Genomic DNA, 19,706 nt, shown 5'->3' on the forward strand with positions numbered 1-19,706 from the left:
CTGATCCCGTCGGAGACGGACCGCCCACACCGGGTCACTTGTAACTTTCTTAGCAAACACATTTCGGTCACACCCAGCACAAACCGTAGCCTTGTGTTCCTGCGCTGGTGCACACACTCCTGACCACGGTGTGGCCGTCAGCCGATTGTGCGTCTCGCTGTTTTTGCTAGTAACGGGATTGTCCCTTGGACGTGTGCCGGCAACCCGTCTTCTCCACCCCCAGCAGCTTTTACTTCAGACATACCAAAAACAGCATCGCGCGATCCGTGAGCATAGCTGCAGGCGAGGGTACCTATCACCGCATTGCAGTACGTTCGAGAAACTTTTCTCGGAAGCGTTATTTTCCGCACAACTGGGCTGCTCGTAGAATGCTGTTCGCTCACTTCGTGTATCCGTGAGATCGTAGCCACTGTCCAACGACACAGGGCAGTATGCGTGTGCGGGGTAGTGCCGCGTGGGGTGACCTCAGTAGCGGTCCTTCGGTAAAGTCAGTTGCCTTCGGCACGCAAAGTGCCGGCTGAATTGCGTTCAGTCTCCTTGACTTGATTTGTTTTCCACAGAATGACGGTTTCCCGGTGTGGGAAGTTCGCTCTTGTGGCCATCTTCCTGGCAGCATGCGGACGGGAGATATGGGGGGTGCGGTTCGCGCAGGGGTCGGAGTCGCCGTCAGATTCTCGGCCACTCCGTAGAACACCCATGGAAGAGCAGTTCGCCAAGATGTCCATGCATCTGAAAAAGCAGGATCAGGAACTCCAGCAAGTGATGCAGAAAACGCAAAATGTTGAAGACCAACTGGAAGCACTCATGAAGATCCTTGCCAAGAGGGTATACTTGAGACGATGTGGCCTCAAGCGTGGCTTACTTGCCGCCACTTTCGCTCTAACGGCTATCCCCAGTGCACTGCTGCAGGAAGGGTGGGAACGTGCAATACTGGGATTTATTGCCGTTGCCTTGGGAGTCGTATCCTACTCATACCTAAAGCGATACTTCACTACCCGCGATGTTATACCACCAACGAGAAAAGAGAGCGAAAAAGGGGAGCTGACTACCACCGCACCGAAGTAAAAGGAACCCAGATCGAAGGAGCAAAGCGAAATGCACGACGTGGAAGTAACTGGGCCATCGGGGACGCGGAGCGGAAACTCAAACCACAGTACAGGTGAGAAGTAGCCAATCAGCAGCGAAGCTGTCCGTCGTAGAGGCACACACGAAATTGAATCGTACTCTGGAGAAAGCCACCGCGTGCAGTGCATTAGGGTTGCTTTCTTCAGCAGGCCTCTGTTGATGACCGTACTACGAATTGATCCCGTAGCGTTGCTACACACTGGTCCTCGCGATTTGCCCTCTATCTAGAGGCGCTGTGCTTGTAAGCTGAGCCGTTACGCGTGAGTGCAAAGAATGAGTGGATGCACTTTCCCCGTCCGCACCCTTTCCGGATAACGGAGGTATTGTATAGATCAACAGGCAGTCATGTTTCTCCGTTCCGCATCTCTGCACATGTGATCCAGAAGAGTGCTGACACCGAACGTTCCTTCTCTTTTCCTGTTTCGTGGATTCCTTGCTCGCGTGACAAAGGTTTAATGAAAGGGATCCGAGTTCTTCTGCAAGACCAGAGTTCTGAACCGGTTTCAGCAAGCAAGGAATTCTTCGCACCGTAACTGCTCGAAAAACAGGGCGCTCTGTGTCGTCCTCGCGTCGTGAATGTGACTGCCTCCTAAACGATGGAGGTCTCCTCAAACCAACGTCAGGGCTCGCTCCCTAAATAATCACTAACCCAAACGTGGCCGTAATATTTTAAGATGAAACCTCCCTGACCTTCCCCTATCCACCCCACTCCATTCATACGAGAACGAGTGACGCTTTGAGCACTAGCGCGACAGCATCGTACAAGCACTCAGCTAGTTATTGAGAGACACTCACGAGCCCAAAACCATAACTACCATTCATACACGATATAATTTAGATAGCTGTGATATTTTTAGGAGCATAGGGGCACGACAGCTGCATGTGTAACAGCCCGTCTCTTCCCCACCGTTACATCAGCCTGCTGTGTGCGAATGCATTGTAGCGAGAAAACCATTGAGCGAGCACCAAGAAGCAGTGGCCTTACCGTACCGGCACTTGAACGTTGACACAGAGACGTAGGCGCACATGGGCACATATGTATGCTGGGTGTCGAGACTCAGAGACTAGGTTGTTCCCTTTTTTCCCGCTGGTTTCCTCCTCGTGCTGGAGCCTATTGTTCACATCAATGTTGTAGTCACCGCTCATACGGCACCACGGGAACGGCCAGAGTCCACGAGCAGGAGGACTTAAGTTGCAGTTGTTCGATTTTACAGTTTAATTAAGCACTGCGCAAGAAGCCCAGTCAGGACTCACCTGCAAGGGAAAGATCGAAAATGTAACCGTTCCGACTGAAACGTTGCGCATCTGATGAACGTGACAGTACGGTTGCGCATGTTTCGAGTCCAGCAGCCAGCGACTGTCATGCGACCAGCTATGACACGCACAATGGATCAGGGTTGATGACGGTTCTGCGGCTGTTAAAGCGGTTAGAAAAGAGTACAAGGAGACTAGCGACAAAGCGGGACTTCGCCTCAAGGGTCGCCGACCGGAAAGAGGCAAAATGGTCATTGACGAGCACTACACCGTTTCCGAAGCTGGCCAGTACGCGTGTCGCTTTTATAGCCGAGGAATATGTGATCACACACGACCACAGATTACCAAGCACATTTTCTTAGTTGCGGAGGGAACATATCCAACTGGGGTGTACTGTGTGACCCGGACCGAGGCTTTGCCACAGCGATTCCGTCACCGTTACTATAGGATTGTTTCTCAAAAAATGAAGCCACAGCCGGTAGTTTGTAGCACCCAGGAGTTGAGGGTTGGCGGCAACGTCTCTACCTGAGCTCGCACACACGGTTCAAACTTCTGCGCTTACTAATTAGGAGGAGCGGTGACAGGTCACGTTTGTGCTGCTGACCAGAACGGACATCCAGGTGAAGCCGGGCAAATTGGACATTGGAAATTCTCTCTGTTTTCAGACAGATGTGAGGCGGTACTACACAGTGACCCCCTATCCCCATACGTACCATCTGTCACGGTCAGGGAATCAACTAGTTGTTGGAGCGCGAATCACACTCTGCTAACTTACCCAGTGCCCAAAATGGGATGACTTGGGATGGATAAGACACTAGCATCTGAGTAGTTGTTTTCTCTAGCTGTTAATACGGTGATATCAGTAATCCACCTATTACGTCTAGAACATAACCGTTGTGGAATAACATCAATGGAGTACGATATTGAACTCCAACACTTTTAGCTTGCAATACTCTGCGAATTAATGCAGACAAAACAGATATATAGAGCGGACCGTTTGTCTCCCTCGGTTCACTCAACCGCCTCTCTACGGTACCCGCGCTGCTTTTTGTGGCACTGAACAGCTAGGAACCCGTGAGGACAAGCAAGAGTCAGGTGCGTGTCAATGAGCACATTCTTTCCTCTCACTATCGTTAGACGAATTTTTGAACAAGTCATCCTTTTGTCATCGTACGAAGCAGTTCCTGGTTTCTCCTCTCCATGCGATAAAAGAACTATGCGAAGAAGAAAGCAACACTGAATGCGACGACCGACAACCCCGGGGCAGTACAACGGCGACAGCTAGTCGTAGTCCACACCGACGAGACTGGTTCGCTCCTAACTGGTTCGCTCCTATGCAAGCTGCAGGGAAGTTCGCTTACGACAGACTGGATGATGTGTTCACTGCACACTCTCTCCAGTGCATTTTTTCCAGCGAAAAACATGTTCCTATGTTGCCTTCCGACGTTGGGGGCCATCACTGGTCATTGCCGCCGCGACCAGCGTGCCTGTGCGTGTAGCGCTGCATGCGCATGCGTATCGTCGTCACACACTTGCGTTTTTTGTAGGATTCCCCTGTCTCCTACCTGCTTGGAGATATCACTAAATGTGCTTCTTTGGAGCCATGTAGTCACCGCTTTTATGCGCCAATTTATTTGTTGTGTGCCTGACACAGCACTTTTTCATTGCTTTGCTCTTGCGTGTCCACCCTCAAAAACGCGGTATCGAGAACCGACGTTCTGCTCCTAACTGGCGGACCCCCTCTCCGATGACAGTGGGATGATTCATTCTTCCTCAAACCAGCCTCAAGAGAGATTTGCTAAGAACTAGGTTATGCTTGCATCTGTCTTCCAAGGTCATGGCAGCTCCACTACCATCCTTTGGAGACGACATCGGCGTAGGTCGAGGGTATTAAACAGGGAATAGTATTTGAGCAGAGTGTTTCCTCGTCAACTTCCTCTGATGCGCTATACCCAAGACATTTCTGGTCTGTGTCCACTCTGTCTCTGTTGCCGAGTGTAGTGAAGCAACCTCATGACTCAAACTCAACGAGCCTCAACTGTCATGGAACAAAACCTAATGACTGCGGCGGGCACGCGATACCGAGGCTGCCGCTAAGAGAAGAGAGTACGCCACACCAGGTTGAGGCCGGTCGAAGCACCGTTAATTCTGCCGCAGAGAGTCGTGGAAGGCGCAGCAGCACACAACAGCCAGGAGCATATGAGCAAGTGGGGGAACGGAAAGAGAGTCTCAGACGGACGGCGTCACCGCAGGGAACTTTCTGTGCCTGGTTTCTCAACACCATGCGCCACACAGTCTGCCAGAAAGTTGAGGGTGCGCTGCAGGATAGTCGCCCCGCTACCCTCGTTGCGAGCTGCTTGGCACAAGGTGTATGTACACCCGATCCGGCGTCAGCTGGCCGTCTCGGAGAAATCGGAGCGCGAGGCGTCAGCACAAAAGCCCGGGGTTCGGACGCCGGCTGCACCCCAGTGAGGAGACTCCACGCAAACAGTGCGGAAAGATCCAGTCGGGTTCCCTCTTCTTTCTTTCTGTCTCGTCTTCGCCCCCCTCGAGGGGCGTTCTTCCCTAGCCTCGCGTCTCCGCGTTTTACCAGCCGGGCACCCCTCGCCGCTCGTCCGTGCCCGCCGCCGGCGTCGCCCTCCGCAGCTGGCCCGCGCTTCTCTTTCCAAGAAAACGAAGAACCGAAAGGCGCAGATGCCCCACAAACCTCTGCGAGGCGCGTAGAGGAGGCTAGTGAGAATCCGACGGACGCAGGCCAGCGTCGACTCGAACAAGGCAGCAGTGACCGTTCGGAGCCCAAAACCGCGGAATGGTTACAGGCGGAAAAAGAAGTTCTCGGTACGCGGTGTGTAATGACGCGCTTGCGTGGCTGCCAGAAAATAAACACTCTGGACAGAGCGAGTTGCGCAAAAACGCTCGACATTTCCTGGTTCCCACTTGTTCTTTTATCTGTTACTGCCTTCTGCCCCGGTTCGTCCACCGTTTTCTTGTTTCTCTTCTTTTCTGTTTTCCCGTCCTTCGCGTCTCTCTGAATCGTTTCTCCACATCGTTTTTCTCCCAGCTTTCCCCGTCTTCACTTCTCATTCTGGTCCCTTTCCGGCCCTCTCCATCCTTCATTTCTTCCATGTCTCCTTCACTGTCATCTCCCCTCTCCCCTTCGTGTCTCTTGTTTCCCTGTCTCCCTTCTGCAGAGGAAATCGCCGCTTCGCGCCGTCTGTGCTGCAAACGCGTGGAGGCCTCTCAGGCTGGTTTGCGGGTGGGAATCTTCGCGCTGCGCCACGTTGTCGGCTCCTGGCCGGCTGTGGCAAATCTGCTTCGGAAAAAGGAACTTTTCCTCGTTCGCAAAGACGCGTAAGAACCAAGAGAACCGAGCAACCGCGTGAGGCACAAACCGCCGTGTCGAAGCAGAGTCTCCGTGGGAAAAGACACCTGAAAGCAGTTCCGTCTGCTATGGTGTTCTTTTGCACGACGCCCGACACTCGACAGCGAACCACTCATTGCTATAACTGCGCTCGCCTCCCACACATGTGCGTACACGTGCACGTATGCATGCATGTGTCTGTGTGCATGCATACATGCATCTGCAAATCGTGTGTGCACAAAATCTATCGGTCTGCCTAGTTAGGTGTGTCTGTATTCCTCGACGGCCATTTCTATAGAAAGAAACTTCTGCGTGCACGCAACGCCGCCTTTTCCCAACCCACGGGCCGTTTCTCCCCGGCGTTTTCGGTCCCCGAGGGAAGCGGCAAACGTGTAGGGCCTGCAGAAGACTCACGCTGGCACTGCTGTTGTGTACCCAAGACAAAGGGAAACGAAGACGATGGAACTCGGGAGAACACTTTACCGGACCAAAACGCGGTGCGTGTCTGGTGTGGAAAGACTCTTTTAAACCCTGGCGACGTCCACAGCCTTCCCTTTTCCCTGCGGTTCCTTCCTGTGTTTTGGTTTCGGCCCGAACATCGCAGGCCATTCGCCCAGCATGTGAAGTTCTTGCGGAAGCAGGTAGGCGAGAGACAGGGGGGGGACTTGTTTCTCGCCCCATCGGGGACTATTAACAGCCGCGGAGAGCTGCTGCGGGAACGCACGTATCTTGAATAAGTCTCGGCCTCCAGGGAGTTTGCTTTTCTCTGGGAGCGGGCACGCGTTTCACATCTCAATGTCTCCTGTTTCATATCTGAGTGTGTCTGTGTCTCTAACCGGTGAGCCGTTGCATGCGTTTCTCTGCATCGCAGTCCGAACGAAGGAGGTTGTTAGCATTGGCCTATCTAGGCGTGCGCGGGTGGCATGTCGGATTTTTGCGTGCACGGATGTCCGTGGAAACCCACGTCAGGCAGACTTCTTTCTTGCCTCTGCATTTTCTTGTCTGTGCAGAGAGATCGGCCGGAAGCCTCCAAAGACGCTCGGGTCAATGCGGGAGATCTTGTCTACTTTCCCCGTGGATCAGACGCGCTGCACCATGCGAAGGAGATTTCACGGCCCTCTGCCGGTCTTGACCTAAGAGAAAGGTACTGCGCCAAAAAGAGTTCCTGCACATTGTGGATGCGAGCAAAGCAACAGATCTTTTTCCCGTGGGCCGCCTTCGTATTCCCGCACCTCCAGGACGACTTAGGGGTTGGTCTTCGCTAAAAACGTCTATTTTGCATGAATGAATATATCTATGCAGGTATACGTGTATATATATATATATATATATATATATATATATAAGCAGGGATATATGTGGATCCAAATATGTATATATGCACTGTCTGTTACATGAGTCGCGTTTTGTTGGGGGTGACATTTCTTCTGCTCGTGTGTTTCCATTGGGTTTTTGGTGCGCCTGTCTCGGGGGCTGGGCACGTCTTTCCCGTTTTCTTCTCTCTCGCGTTCGATGTGCGCGTTTCCGTGTCTCCGTTCTCTCTGAGCACTTGCATGCGTCTTGCATGCGTCTTGCATGCGCCCTTTGCGTGTGCGTCTCGCGCTAACAACGCATTCGCGGATGCAGCAACTCGCCCGGGTCCCCTTCTCCAGCTGCCTTCTATGTGCCTTCTCTTTGCGATTTTTTCGCACAGACTCCTGTACAAGGACACGGACTTCCTGGCCATCGACAAACCGTTTGGGCTCTGCACTGGCCAGCTGCGGCCTCGAGGCCGTCGCGCTCCGAAGAAAGTGAGAGGACGCCGTGATGGAGGGACGGCGGCGTCTGGCGGGGTCCGCCACGCCAGCTCTAGCAAACGGTCACAAGAAAGAGAACGACGAAAGGGACGCGAAACACAGGAACGTGAGAAGCAGAAACACCGGAAGAGAGACTAGTGGAGAAGAGGGCTGCGAAGCGCTGGCTGCAGAGGCCGTCCTCGACGCGGGTCATGTTTCAAACCCCGAAGGGAACGAACTGTTGGTTCTGGATTTCCAGGGATAAAAGGTGGGAGGGAGAAGGCCTCGACAGGCAGTGTCGACTTCGCGGAGGGCGTGAGGTAAGATGGACAGGGCGATTTGTGTGCGAGCGAGACGAAAGCACCTTCACAAGACGTCACAGCCGGCGAGAGGCACGAGAGGGAGAGAGAAGCAAAGAGAGCAAATGTGGGAAGGCATCCTTCGGACGTTCCACTTCCTGTTGCTGTTTGTTCGACGCAGGACACGGAGAAGGCCTCAGTCCTGTCGCTCGCGCACCAGCTGCGCTTCTCCCTGGATGAGGTTCGCCACAAAGACAATGCATCTTTTCACCAAGCGAATCGCGAGAAAGTACCGGTCGCGTCCATAGAACTTGAAAGACCGTCTTTCCGACTTTTGCGCAAAGTGGCGTTTTCTTCATCTCAGCGGCTCTGCTCGCTTCGAGGGCTTTCGACTGTTTCTGACGGTCTGGACACTAGGCAGCCGCAAGAGGGGGGGAGTAGGGCCAGCAAAGGCATCCCTGAGTAGAGGCCTTGGGGTTTCCGAACTGCATGTGCACGCGCCCGTCCACAGCCACTGCAGCGCCTTTTTCTTTCTTCGCAGACTCCTAAACTCCTCCACAGACTGGGCGACGAGGTCACAGGCGTGTTGCTGCTGGGGCGAACCAAGCAGACAGCTGCGCTCGCTCTCGATCGTTTTCGGGGGTGAGCAGGCGCCGCCGGAAACGGCTTTTTCGCGGACCACCCCAAGAAGCACGGCTTTCCTTTCCGTGTCCTCTGGTACACGGTTTTTGGTGTTTGAGGCGCGTGTGTTTCTCTTCCCTGGAATCTTGCTGGAGGTGACGCCTCCCACTCGGCAAGGGGGTGCATGCGTACCTTGCAGAAAAAGCCTCCTTTCCCAGAGGGCCTCGTGTGCGTCTTCGGAGGCGGCACAAGCGCGTGCTAGCGGGGCTCTTCCAGGCTCCTGTGTGCATCCAGAGTCTCCATAAAGAGGCCTCAGAGATCGTTCCGAGTCTGGGTTGCTGGCGTGCGCTGGAACAGCGTCGTTTTCGGTGCAGAGAGTCCCTGCTGCTTGCCGCCCGTCTTTTCTGCATCTTGTACAGAACCACCGCTTTTCCGTTTTTGGTGTGTGTGTGTGTGGTCTTGGAGGCGTGCATGCAACGCCGTGGACGACTGCTCGTTTTTTTCTGAGAGGCTTCACTGCCGGGCGTGCGCGTCTGACCGGGTTGGTCCTCGGTTTTGAAGAAAAGCAGCGTTCGTCCGACACGGGGCGCGACTCGCCCCCATTTGAGTGTCGCCGTGAACCTGATTTGCGTTCCGCGTCTTTTTACACCTCAGAGGAACGTTCGGGACAGTCACCTTCCTCGCGCTGGTCCATGGCCGCCCGCCTGGCGGTCGCCGCGAAGGAGTCATTCGCATCCCGCTCGCTGAAAATGAGGTACATGATCCGGAAGAGCAAACCCCGGGTGCACAGCGGCTTCCTGGAACAGAGAGTTGTCCACCGTCTTCTCACAAGCTTTCGGCTTGGCGGAACTTTCCCACCCAGATACCTCCCCACCAGTCAACCAGTTCGTTCTCGTGGCTTCGCTTTCCTGCGTGTCTATGCTTCTGACCCCTTCACCTTCTGTCTCTGCTGTGGAGTCGCTGAGCAGTTCACCGCCCCACGTGCAGGTGACCCTGTTGTCTCTCTGGGGACACGAGCCATTCGTTGACCGTCTATGCTTTCCCTTCTTCGCCGGACCAGTCTCTGACTGTCCCTGGCGTTCTTCGTTCTAATGATTTGCCGTTCCTCGTTCGAAAGAGGTGCTAACTCTGCCTCCATCGCTTGCTTCCTTCACGTCTGAGGGCTTCCAAGTTCGTCGGTTTCTCCTCTCTCTTTGCAGGCTGGAGTCATGGTCCCCACGGCCGTTCAGCGAGGCGGCGCCGCCGTCGTGACGCGCTGGCGGCTGCTCAAGGTCGCCTCTGCTGCCGGGCGGCACGGATGCGACAGAGAAAGCGACGCACACGGATCGGCGGGTCTCGGCTTTTCTCTGATCGAACTCGAAATCGACCAGCAGCAGTGCCGCCACCAAGCGAGAGCTCACTGTCTGTACGGTAGGCGCGCAGAGGCGTTCAGTCTGGTGCTGCATGCTCCGGCGTCGGCGCGCATGCGGCGGTTCCACCACGCCCTCTATTTCTCGGTCCACTGCTCCCTTTTTCCCCCCGTACCGCTGTACATCAACGTATGTGTAACTGTGTATCTGTATATCTGTGTCGAGGAATCGCATGAGACTTCACCAGTGGTGTATGCACGCATGTGTCGACAAGTGCACCGCTGATGTCAGCGCATGCAGTAGACTTGCTCCGCGGGTGTCTTGGCACCATCGGAACTGGTCTCGGCGCTCTCACCGCTGCCCCACCATGGTTATTTATGACCGTCTTCAGAGCCACTGTAGGCCTTTGTGCCGACGTGTGTGTGTGTGTGTGTGTGGTTCCACTCGCGCATTCAAAGGCGTCTGTTTGAACTGAGAGAGGCGCCTGGACGCGCGGGCGAGACGTTTTGTGTCGACACGGTGACTCTTCCTGTCCTTCGGTCTCAGGGTTGTGCTGCCCGATCGTCGGCGATCGGGTGTACGGCCCGCTCGCCTCGCGCTGGCGGCAGCTGGCCTCGACTGGAGCCTCGGTCGTCGGCCACGCCAAAAGCGCCGTTCTGAAGGATTTGGAAGAGACAAGACGTGGCAGGCGGGGCACGGGGACGGCGTCGGAGTCCGCGCACGCAGGGAAGCACGGGGGCGAAGCACCTGGCGCTCCGACGGAAGATCGCGCCGAGGAGAAGCGGCGAAACGTAGAAACCCGGCAGGCGCTGGGAGTGACGGCGCCTTCGATGCTGCATCTGCACTCGCGAGGCATTCGGTTTGAAACGTTTGCAGGTGAGAAAGAGAGGAAGGAACGCGAAATGGGCGTGGCGCATATGCACGCACTCGAGAGGGTGCACGTGGAGAGAAAAAGAAAAAAAGGGACATGCAGAGGCCCTAAACGTCCGCAGGAGGATCTGCGAGAACCGGCGACGGGAATCCGTAAACCCTCGACATCCGCGCCGCCGTTGGTTCGCTCTTCAGATACACCCCTGCGCGAGCAGGAGACAGAACTGTGGAACTGCGAGGAGTGCAGAAGGCGCTTCGCGTTCCTTGTGTCCCGCGTGTCCCAGGCGACAGCAACGCCTCTTTAAACCCATCGCCTTTCGTTCAGCTGAAGTCGCGTCTGTTTCAGTTCCCCTCCCCCCCGTGGCCCGAGTGTGTGTCGCGCGTAGGTCGCCCGGTGCACGTTGAGGCTCCCCTGCCTCCCCACATGCGCCAGGCAGCTTCGCGGCTCGGCTGGGGCTTTTTCGTGGCGCAGACTGACGCGCACCTCTCCGCTCTGAAGGCGCACACGGAAGACGCGAGAAGCTGCGCGTTCGAGGACAAGGACGAGAGAAGGAACGAAGACGGAACAGACGCGCGCGAGCTCTGTGGAGACCAGCGGAGCCTCAGGAGAGATCGGCACGGGCGGAAGGTCAAGGTGGCCGAGACGCGTCTTGATGGTACACACCGCTGCGACAAACCGAGTGTCTGGGATGTCCTAGGTGGGGCGGAAACAGCAGACGAGGACGACGATGAAGAGGAAGGAGAGGAAGCGGAAGGAGAGGAAGAGTGTGAAGCTGCGTGGGAGGTGTCGGAGAGCAACAATTTCGTCCACGCGGGTTTGAGCGAAGACCCCGGCAGTCAGGGCCGAGGGAGGGCGGCGCGTGAGAGACCCGAGAAACACTGGATTGCACGTTTCTTTGAAGAACGCGCGAAGAAAGGAGAAAGACAATGCAAAGCGGCAGCTCGACGGCCCGCCCCTTTGCCGCCCGTTGTGACGAAGCTCCACAGGTGAACAACGCGGATTGTGGAGGTCGCGCGTGCACTTGGCCTTCAAGGGAGGCCTATTCGGCTCGTGGAAGTCGCAGCTTCGTGAAGGCCGGCGAATCGGGCGCTGGAAATTGTTTTGCGTGTCCCGGCGCTCTGCGAGTCTTCGCCCAAAGATGTGTGCGGGTCTGGGGACGCGCTGTCTCTCCAACGCAGGGTGGGTCCGACTGGAGCTTTCGACGACCGCGGTCGCCTTCCTCAAATCCTTCCATCGCGCATTTCCGTTCCCAGAAAAGACCGATCCGCTGCGTACAGTGCAGTGTGTGCGTGTGCAGGCGGCTTCACAGAACCGCCCGCAGTCTCTCTTCGCGTCTCCACCGCAGGCGAACACTTACAATTTGCCCCGAGAGGTGGATGCGCTGTGAGCGACGCTTCGAGCTTCTAGACCCGCATGCGGCTTTCGGTGTGCAACGCTGCAGGGTGCTTCCGATTTCGCTCGCTTCGCACATCCTCCAGCTTTCTTGTCGCGTCGTATGGAGACACTGCGGAGACCGGTATCTCCGGCTGTCCCGACCGCACACGCGGCAGGGGTTCTCAGGCGAAATCGCACCCTTCGTGTTATAGGTCAGATGTAGGGGTGGCGAGACACCACGGGCCGATTCACCCACGTGCGTTTTCGAAGCTTTTAGGGCCGAGAGCGGCGGCAGTCCTGTAGTTCACAAAGCCCTTGCGTTTGTCGCATCTGCTCCCATCTACTCCGCGAGAGTGCTGCTAATAAGGCTGTTCACGGAGGCCAAGCGCAGAGATGCGAGCAGGTTCAACCGGCTCTCACGTGTGTACATGCAGAGAAATAGTTGGGTCGATTTGTGCATCCTGGGGTCCTCGGAAATAGATGCGTGGACGCATTTATCGGTAGAGAGAACAGGCGCTCTGTGCAGATACCGCGGACAAGCGGCCGGCGTCTAGGGACGGCCGTTACGTGCTACGGCAGGAGATCCTACTTTTTTTCTTGGAACTGACAGAAAAAAACGCACGCGACGAAGACGTCGCACGAATGCCCCTTCGTCCTGGCCCAGCTGCCTATAAAACGAGCAGTCCCAACTTGAAAAGTCGGGCGTTACAGCTGCGTAGGTTCGATCGCCAACGTCCACCCCGTGGCACGGTTTGCACGCCTGAAGAGGGAGCGCCGAGAGGGAGACTCCCTGCTACACAGCATAAAATGGGACTCCTAGATTTCTACAAACCACTTTGTTCTGCGGTATGCGTGTAACAACTTGTGCGCATGCGCCCCATTACGGGGCCGCCGTGCATTTCCGAAAACGGGTAAATCGCTTCGCGTGACGTCCGCCGCGTGCGTCCTGTCTCGACGGCGACCAACCCGAACAGGAAACTGAAGTAAAAGTGCTTCCTCCGACAGCTGTTTCCGTGCACTCTGCGAGGCTGTCTATCGGAACCTTTCAGCTAAATGTGCGGGTGATTGTGCGTGGAGCGCGAAGCGGGGGTGAGAGAGTCGCGTGCGCGCAACTCTGTTGGCGGGGACAAACGTTCTGCACACAGACGCTGCCGATGGAGATGCATTTCTTCAAAAGAAGAGCAACGGAACGGAGTCCGAGAGAAGAGAGCGAAAAAGAGGGTGTCGAGATTGGCAAGAGTTGCCGAGAGCGAATCTCGCGCGGGGAACTGCGAGGCTTCGACTGCAGCCGCAAAATGGAGACGCGTGCGGAGACAAGAGAAGCGGTATAAAGACAAGCCGCGAATCGGAAGCGATGAGAACGCGGAAAGAAGCGAAACCGGAAAGCAAAAAGGGCCGGAGAGAGAGGAGAGGCACAGGCGAAACGAACACCTCATGGGAGACCCGAGAACACCCACCGCCAGCGAGAGGCGCACGTTCAACGGTTTCTACTTGTAGCGTTTCTGTCGTTTGTACTGCTCCTTTATCTTCGCCAGAGAGCCTGTTGGAGGGGGACAACACACGGACAGAGTGGATCGTGAACGACCGCCCGTCCCGGTCTCCACGCGCGTTTGCGCGTCGACGGCGCGGCGTCCTCTCGCCTCGAGCCTCGCCATTGGCTGCGTACGAGTGACATCCCTTTAACGCGAATGCGTCGAGAAACAACCGCACATGTTTACAGCGTGCAGCCTGGCGCTGTTGCCGGGCAAGGCCCTCGAGCTCCCCACACCTGTACTCTGCGAATGTGCAGCGTCAGACACGCATCGCTTGTGTGCCTCTTTGCCGGCTGAGGGTCGTGCGCTTTTCGCAGACGGCCAGTCGTTCCACTCTCTATCGTGTCGCCACTCAACTTTTTCTTCGGTGGGCCTTCCTCATCTTCGCCCGCGTGGCGCGTCGGACTCCCGTGTACCCGTGTCCAGGGACCGTCGCGTGTGTGGGTTTGTGTGTGTCTGAAGCGGCAAACGTTTCCTCTTCTACGTGGTGTCTCTTCTAAAAATACAGAGGATCCGCCCGACCGGGCTTTGCCCCTGCGCGTTTTCCCCGTGCACGAATTCTCGAGAACACCACACACGGCAGGTCCGCCGCCCTAACGTCCTCTGCGTTTCGCCTTTCGCGCCTCCTGGCGCCCCGCGTCGGACAGAAACGCCTTCTTCGCCCGTGCTGCGTCCATTTTCCTACGCCGCTTCTCGCGGGCCAACCAAACTCCCCGCGCTCGGCTCACCGTCTTCATCGGCTTCCTTCTCCTCCGGTTCCTCTTCCTCTTCACTGTCTGCCTCGAGAAAATGTCGGGTCAGACCTCGCTCCGCGCCGCGCGCCGACTCGGCCTGCCGCCGGCGCGTGCGCGCAGCTTCGTGTCGCCGCTCTACCGTCTACAAACAGCGCGACAAAGGAGCAGTCCTCCACGCAAAAACAGCTACAGGAGCGGGAAACTCTCAGCTCCACCAACCATGCGCGGGCCCCGTGTCACACGTCGATTCCCCCCCCCCCCCCCCCCAGGCAGCGAGAAGCGTACCCCTCTGCGGCTCGTGAGGCTTCCTGCCGAGGCCCATACTTTGTAGTACTGAGAAACCTACTTTTCTGGTCATCTGTTCCGCGCGCTCAATCTGCTCCTGAGTGGTCAGCGCCGCTCGCCGCTTTTTCCCGTATCTCATGTTTCTCTGACTGAAGAACTCGCGGAAGTTGAGCAATTCTCCCAGACGGACTTGGAAACGCGACTCAGCTCGGCAGTGGAGCGTCTTGATGGTTTCGTTCTGGAAATAGCACGCGTTCAGAGACAACATGCAGATCCCACATTGTGGCACGGGCTGCGACTTTTCAACCGGAACTGCCGTTCGCGGCTTCAAGGAACTCAAAATACACCCCGTCTGACGTCCGACGGCTGTGTTTCCACTCGCCCGGATTGGTTTGAGTCCCTTCTCGGCACTCATCCATGCACAGGTGTGTAATGCAAATACAAATGTACAGGCATATATGTAAATGTATATTGATACATGCAAGTGGGAAATACCCCGGACACGTGCTTGAATGTGCGTGTAGAGAGCTCGCGAGAACCAGCGGACAGAGGCATGGAGGCGTGTCATTGCACACACAGCGGGGCGTCTGTTGGACGCGACTGCTGGAAGAGATTCGTTTTTTCATGGGGTATCCTCTGTCAACTGCATCGGAGAGTCTCGCGGTCGCAAACTAACGAAGGGCGAACCAAACGGCGGTTCACTCCAGACGGCAGATGCGCAAGGAGTTCGCGTGGACGTACAGAGTTCTCGAAGAACAGCGTTGGGTCGTGCTTGACCTGAAGACAGAAGAAGCACGAGACGCGGGGCGCGGGGAACTGAGACGGTAGGGAGGAAAAGCTGAACAAGGTTCCCGCATTGCGCGAGACGTCGCCACGCGTCTGAAAGATGCGTAAGTGCCGAGGGTCAACAGCCCGCGCAGGCTCGAGCAAAAGTGCCGGCATGCCTAGGCTCCACAGTGCGGTAGAATGCCAGAAACGACGCAAAGAGAACACAAACGGGTACGCGGAGGAAACGTCCAGCGCATCTTTGGAAAACCAATGTTTGCGATTCTCACACGAATCCAGCGATGCGCAGCTTGCTCAGGAGCTGAAGCTTCTCGGTTTGAACGCGAGTCAGCGTGGATGGGAGTCGATGGAAAAGGGAAGAGAAAAAGGGCTGGGGAAACCGGACGAGATGAAAATCGGAGAGACGGCAAAAAAACGGGGTCTACCGGGAGACAGCGCAGAGAGCGAGACGGCGGGAGAACACGCAGGGGACGACGCCTCTTCGTTTCCTTACTTGGACATCGAACATTTGGGGCCCAATGAAGAGCGAGTAGCTGCCATCGTCCCACTCTACCAGTTTACAGTTGGACAGAATCTCTTTCTCGTCCGCAGTCTGACGCAAAAGAGCAAAAAAAAAGACGCAAAACGCACCCGGACTGGTTTTGCGACCGGGAACAGGGGGCGTAGGCTACAGCTGAAACCCGTCCGTCTCACAAACGAGGCACAGAGGAAAAAAATGCATATGTATATCCATTGACGCGATCCGTGTCCGTGGACGCGTCGACAAAGAGACGAAGCAATCTCGGCACCTTTCCAAGGTGAAGACAGCTGTGCGGGAGACGTATAGAAAGACACAGAATCCCCGTCTCAGTCCTATCACTAGCCATACGCGCATGCCTGCGAGCATACACATCCCCACCGATCCTGAACGGCTCTCTGCCTTTGCTGGACGCCTTCCCTTCCCTCCTGGTGTCTCCGCGCTCACCGATTCCTCCCCGTCCTTCTTCCTCGTGCCGGAGTGTCCCCATCTGCGAGTTACGGCATCGAAATCGGAGGCAGAAGAGAAGACAAAGTGGAACCTGAACCCCTGGCGGAAGAACACGGGATAACTGCGACGGAGTGTCCGTCCACTCGACTGGGACGCAACGCAAGCCTTCAGTAACCACTCTCCCCCGTCCTTCAAATGTCGTTTCTTTACGCATGGTAGATGCAGCACGACGCACAACGCTTGCCCTGCTCTGCAAAAAATACCGAAATGACCACCGCCACCAAAGGCGTGCCTGCTCATGAAAATTGATAGTCCCCAGACAGCTGTGCAGTCGGTACACATTTATATGTCAATCTAAAAGATACACATATAGATATATATAGTGTCAGGCGTGTGTTAACGTAAATGTGCGTACACACAAGTACAGACACTTGTATCTGCATATCCAATGTTCTATGAACTCATGCTTCACGTGTCCACACACACCAACTGCTATATATGTATATGTGTACGTATATGCGTACGGAGCACAACAGATAGAAGCGTGGTTGGGCCGCACAGGCACAGTCCTGTTTTTCCACGATCCTCACTCTATGGTGAATTTGTCGTCGGCAGAAATGCCGCCTGGGCGAGCTGCGCGACTGCGCGTGGCAGAAGGCGCTCCGTGGACCTTAACGGAGACCGTCGGGGGCAAGCGAAGGACGACGACCTTGGACACAGCAAAGCGCAGGAAGAAGCGTAGCGGCTGACGCTTCACGGCTACGTTGTGCCGCAAAGGGGCGATCGAAGAAGAAAGAAAAGCGGCCCAGAACGCGGCGGAAAGAAAAGCAAAAAGACGCGGCCGACACAGGCAGTAGAGCGGAGAAGACGGTGCCCACGAAAAAGGTCGAGGAGCGCAGAGAGGTGAGAGGCGTACAGACAGGCCAGGAAATGCGGAACGGGACAGAGAGGAAAAACTGCTGGGCGGAACCAGTGCGGAACACTGAAAGAGGAGGACGCGGAAGGCTGCGAAGAGCACACACGATGTATCCGACGTAGAGAACTAAGAAGTGAGTTGCGGGAAAACGCGGTAGAGGAAAACCCCTATTCGGTCTCTCAAAAACTCAGGTTCGCCTTCGGTGTGGTTACCTTGGCGTCCTGGGTACTGGGCGGGAATTCTTGGAAAGGGAGCTCGACTTCTTGGACTTCATCGTCTGCTTCGTATCGCCCGTCCTCGTCTCCGAGCTCATCTCTCCCGTCTTCGTCGCCCTCTCTGGTTCCATCGCGAAAGTGGGAGCGTTCCTCTCTCGAGTGCATCTCCTCATTTCCGGCTTCACCCCTATGGATGTCGCCGTCTGGTTCCACTTCTCCGTGCGCCTCCTGAAGTTGCCGGGGGCCTTGCTCAAGTTCGTCGTCCTCCTCACCGAAAAGATCCTCGTCCTTTCCTTCGCCGAACAAGTCTTGGTCGTCTTCGATCTCCTGCTCTGGCTCTTCTTTCCTCTCCTCTGTGGCTAGCGACTGATGTGCCACGGGTTCCACGGTCCCCTCCGCCGCGGACTCGAAAAACGCAGAACCTGCGGCTCTCTCGCCCTCCCATTCGCCTTCCCTCTCGCCAAACATGGTTTTTGTTTCTTCCGCGCCTCGCTCTTCCGAGGGAGCATGGTCTCCGGCGACCGGGGACACACGCCTGTCTTCAACCTCTACGGAAATTCCTTCCCCAGCTTCCATCTTTCTTACATGTTCTGTTGGTCTCGGAAAAGAAGCGGCAGGCCGCGTTGCCTCCGGTGTACGTACACCGCGCCGTGCCCGGTTCCCCGTTGCCGAGTCGCGTGCCCGGAAAACACCACGTTTCACACGGGTTCAGAGGAAACTGGCCAGCTTTTCCGTTCGTCGGGCTTCGTTCAAAGGCACATCTTCGTTTGGATGTCACCAACAGGACAGCTCCAGTCCGAACAAGCGCGAAAAGTCAGGGGGCGGACTCCCAGCCCCACTCGGGTCTTCCGCGGTTTCTCTGTCACGCGTGGTTTCAGCCGTGTCAAACACGGTCGGCGCAGTCGTTCGTCCGAAATGCGACCCCGAAAAGAGGCTTACCGCGCGTCTCTCGAACAAAACAAGGGAGGGATCCAGCGGGACCAGCAGGAGGTCCACGAACAACCCACAAAAGGCTTTTCAGGTAGCGGGGAAGGCACCACCGATGAGGACAAATGAAACTCGGGATGATTTCCCACCACACCAAACTCTTCTATTGGACGAAAGTCCGAAACAACGGTTTGCCGTTTCCACTTCAAAGAATTCTGTGTCTGTTGTGCATGTGCACGCACGCGAAATACGCGGGTCTTGGCGAATCTTTGCCGTGTGCCGTAAAACGCGAGGCAACAAATTCGGTGGTTCGCCTGTAGTTGTCGACGGAAGAGAAGGAGAGATCGTGAACAGGACGCGTGTAAAGGCTTTGCTTCTCGGAATTGCTGCGGAAGGGCCGTTTTCTTGTTAATATCTACGGTAGTCACTTGATCTACGCATGCGCTGTCGCAAGTAACGCATCCCAGAGCGCTCTCTCGTTTTTCTGGCCGTTCCTTTGTCGGGTTTCGTGAGTGCGGCGCTCGAGCCCGCAAACGCCCCGCCCGCGATTTTCCCCGGGCAAAACAGAATGTATAAGAAGGCTCTGACCTTCCTTGACCGTGTCCCTTCCTCCGACAACACAAAGGTTTAGCCCAAGTACGACCCATTAATTCTGTAGTTCGGACAAAGAATCCCGCGGTGTACTCCTCCGAACCGGCTGCCGCGACCCGCCGTGTTCGGCCCCCCCAACAACGAGGCCGCCTGGGAGAGGTTTGTCTTTTTCCTTCTCGGTGACGTCTGTCTTCCGAGTTTCTGAGCCATCTGCAAGTGTGTCTGCCTCACGCGCTGGGAATGCTGGTTTTTTCTGAGCCGCAGGAAGACCCTATCTCTCGACAAAACACTGGGCACGTTGAACCAGATGGGCAGAGGCTCTGCGGCGTTGCGACTCGGGCCGTCGCGCTGCACACAGCGCTGAGTGCAGCTGTCGATCCCAGGGCGGTTTTTTGCCTGAATTAGGAAGCGGGGCTGCAAACGATCCCTCCCTGTGGTCACATTCGGGGTTAATCTTTCCTTCAAAACGTGTGAACACTGACACCATGGCGTTTCTTGGGAGCGGCTACATCTCGCCGGATCGCTCGACGCTGGTGAGCTCGTAGGCAGCACACGTCGGTCGTCGTGCCATGTTCGACAGCAACGGCTCAGACGGCGAACAGCCTTCGCTTTGGAAAGTACTCTGAAGAGTAGCTTGTCATTGGCTACGTAGAACGCCCGGTGGTTTCCTGAGGTTTTTTTCTCCGGTGGTCTGACCCCGCCACACGAGTGATGTTTGGACAGA

At 56.1% G+C, this 19,706-nt stretch overlaps 2 protein-coding genes across 2 annotated transcripts; one reads left to right on the top strand and one right to left on the bottom strand.

Annotated features, from left to right (window-relative positions):
* Positions 1-4,661: 4,661 nt before the first annotated feature.
* Positions 4,662-11,645, top strand: NCLIV_059530 (hypothetical protein; the record flags this gene model as incomplete). The annotated part of the gene is made up of 11 exons (XM_003885507.1): positions 4,662-5,217; positions 5,571-5,730; positions 6,345-6,381; positions 6,751-6,884; positions 7,434-7,530; positions 7,996-8,055; positions 8,356-8,456; positions 9,090-9,189; positions 9,635-9,845; positions 10,331-10,660; positions 10,939-11,645. The coding sequence occupies 11 exons, from the start codon at positions 4,662-4,664 to the stop codon at positions 11,643-11,645; spliced, it is 2,493 nt and encodes an 830-aa protein (XP_003885556.1).
* Positions 11,646-13,516: 1,871 nt separating this feature from the next.
* Positions 13,517-18,040, bottom strand: NCLIV_059540 (conserved hypothetical protein; the record flags this gene model as incomplete). Its single annotated transcript, XM_003885508.1, has 8 exons — positions 13,517-13,569; positions 14,290-14,437; positions 14,642-14,818; positions 15,322-15,357; positions 15,860-15,958; positions 16,331-16,583; positions 16,924-17,042; positions 17,462-18,040. The coding sequence occupies 8 exons, from the start codon at positions 18,038-18,040 to the stop codon at positions 13,517-13,519; spliced, it is 1,464 nt and encodes a 487-aa protein (XP_003885557.1).
* Between the last annotated feature and the right edge of the window lie 1,666 nt (positions 18,041-19,706).

Source organism: Neospora caninum, chromosome XI (genome assembly GCF_000208865.1).
Source record: "Neospora caninum Liverpool complete genome, chromosome XI".
NCBI lineage: Eukaryota > Apicomplexa > Conoidasida > Eucoccidiorida > Sarcocystidae > Neospora > Neospora caninum.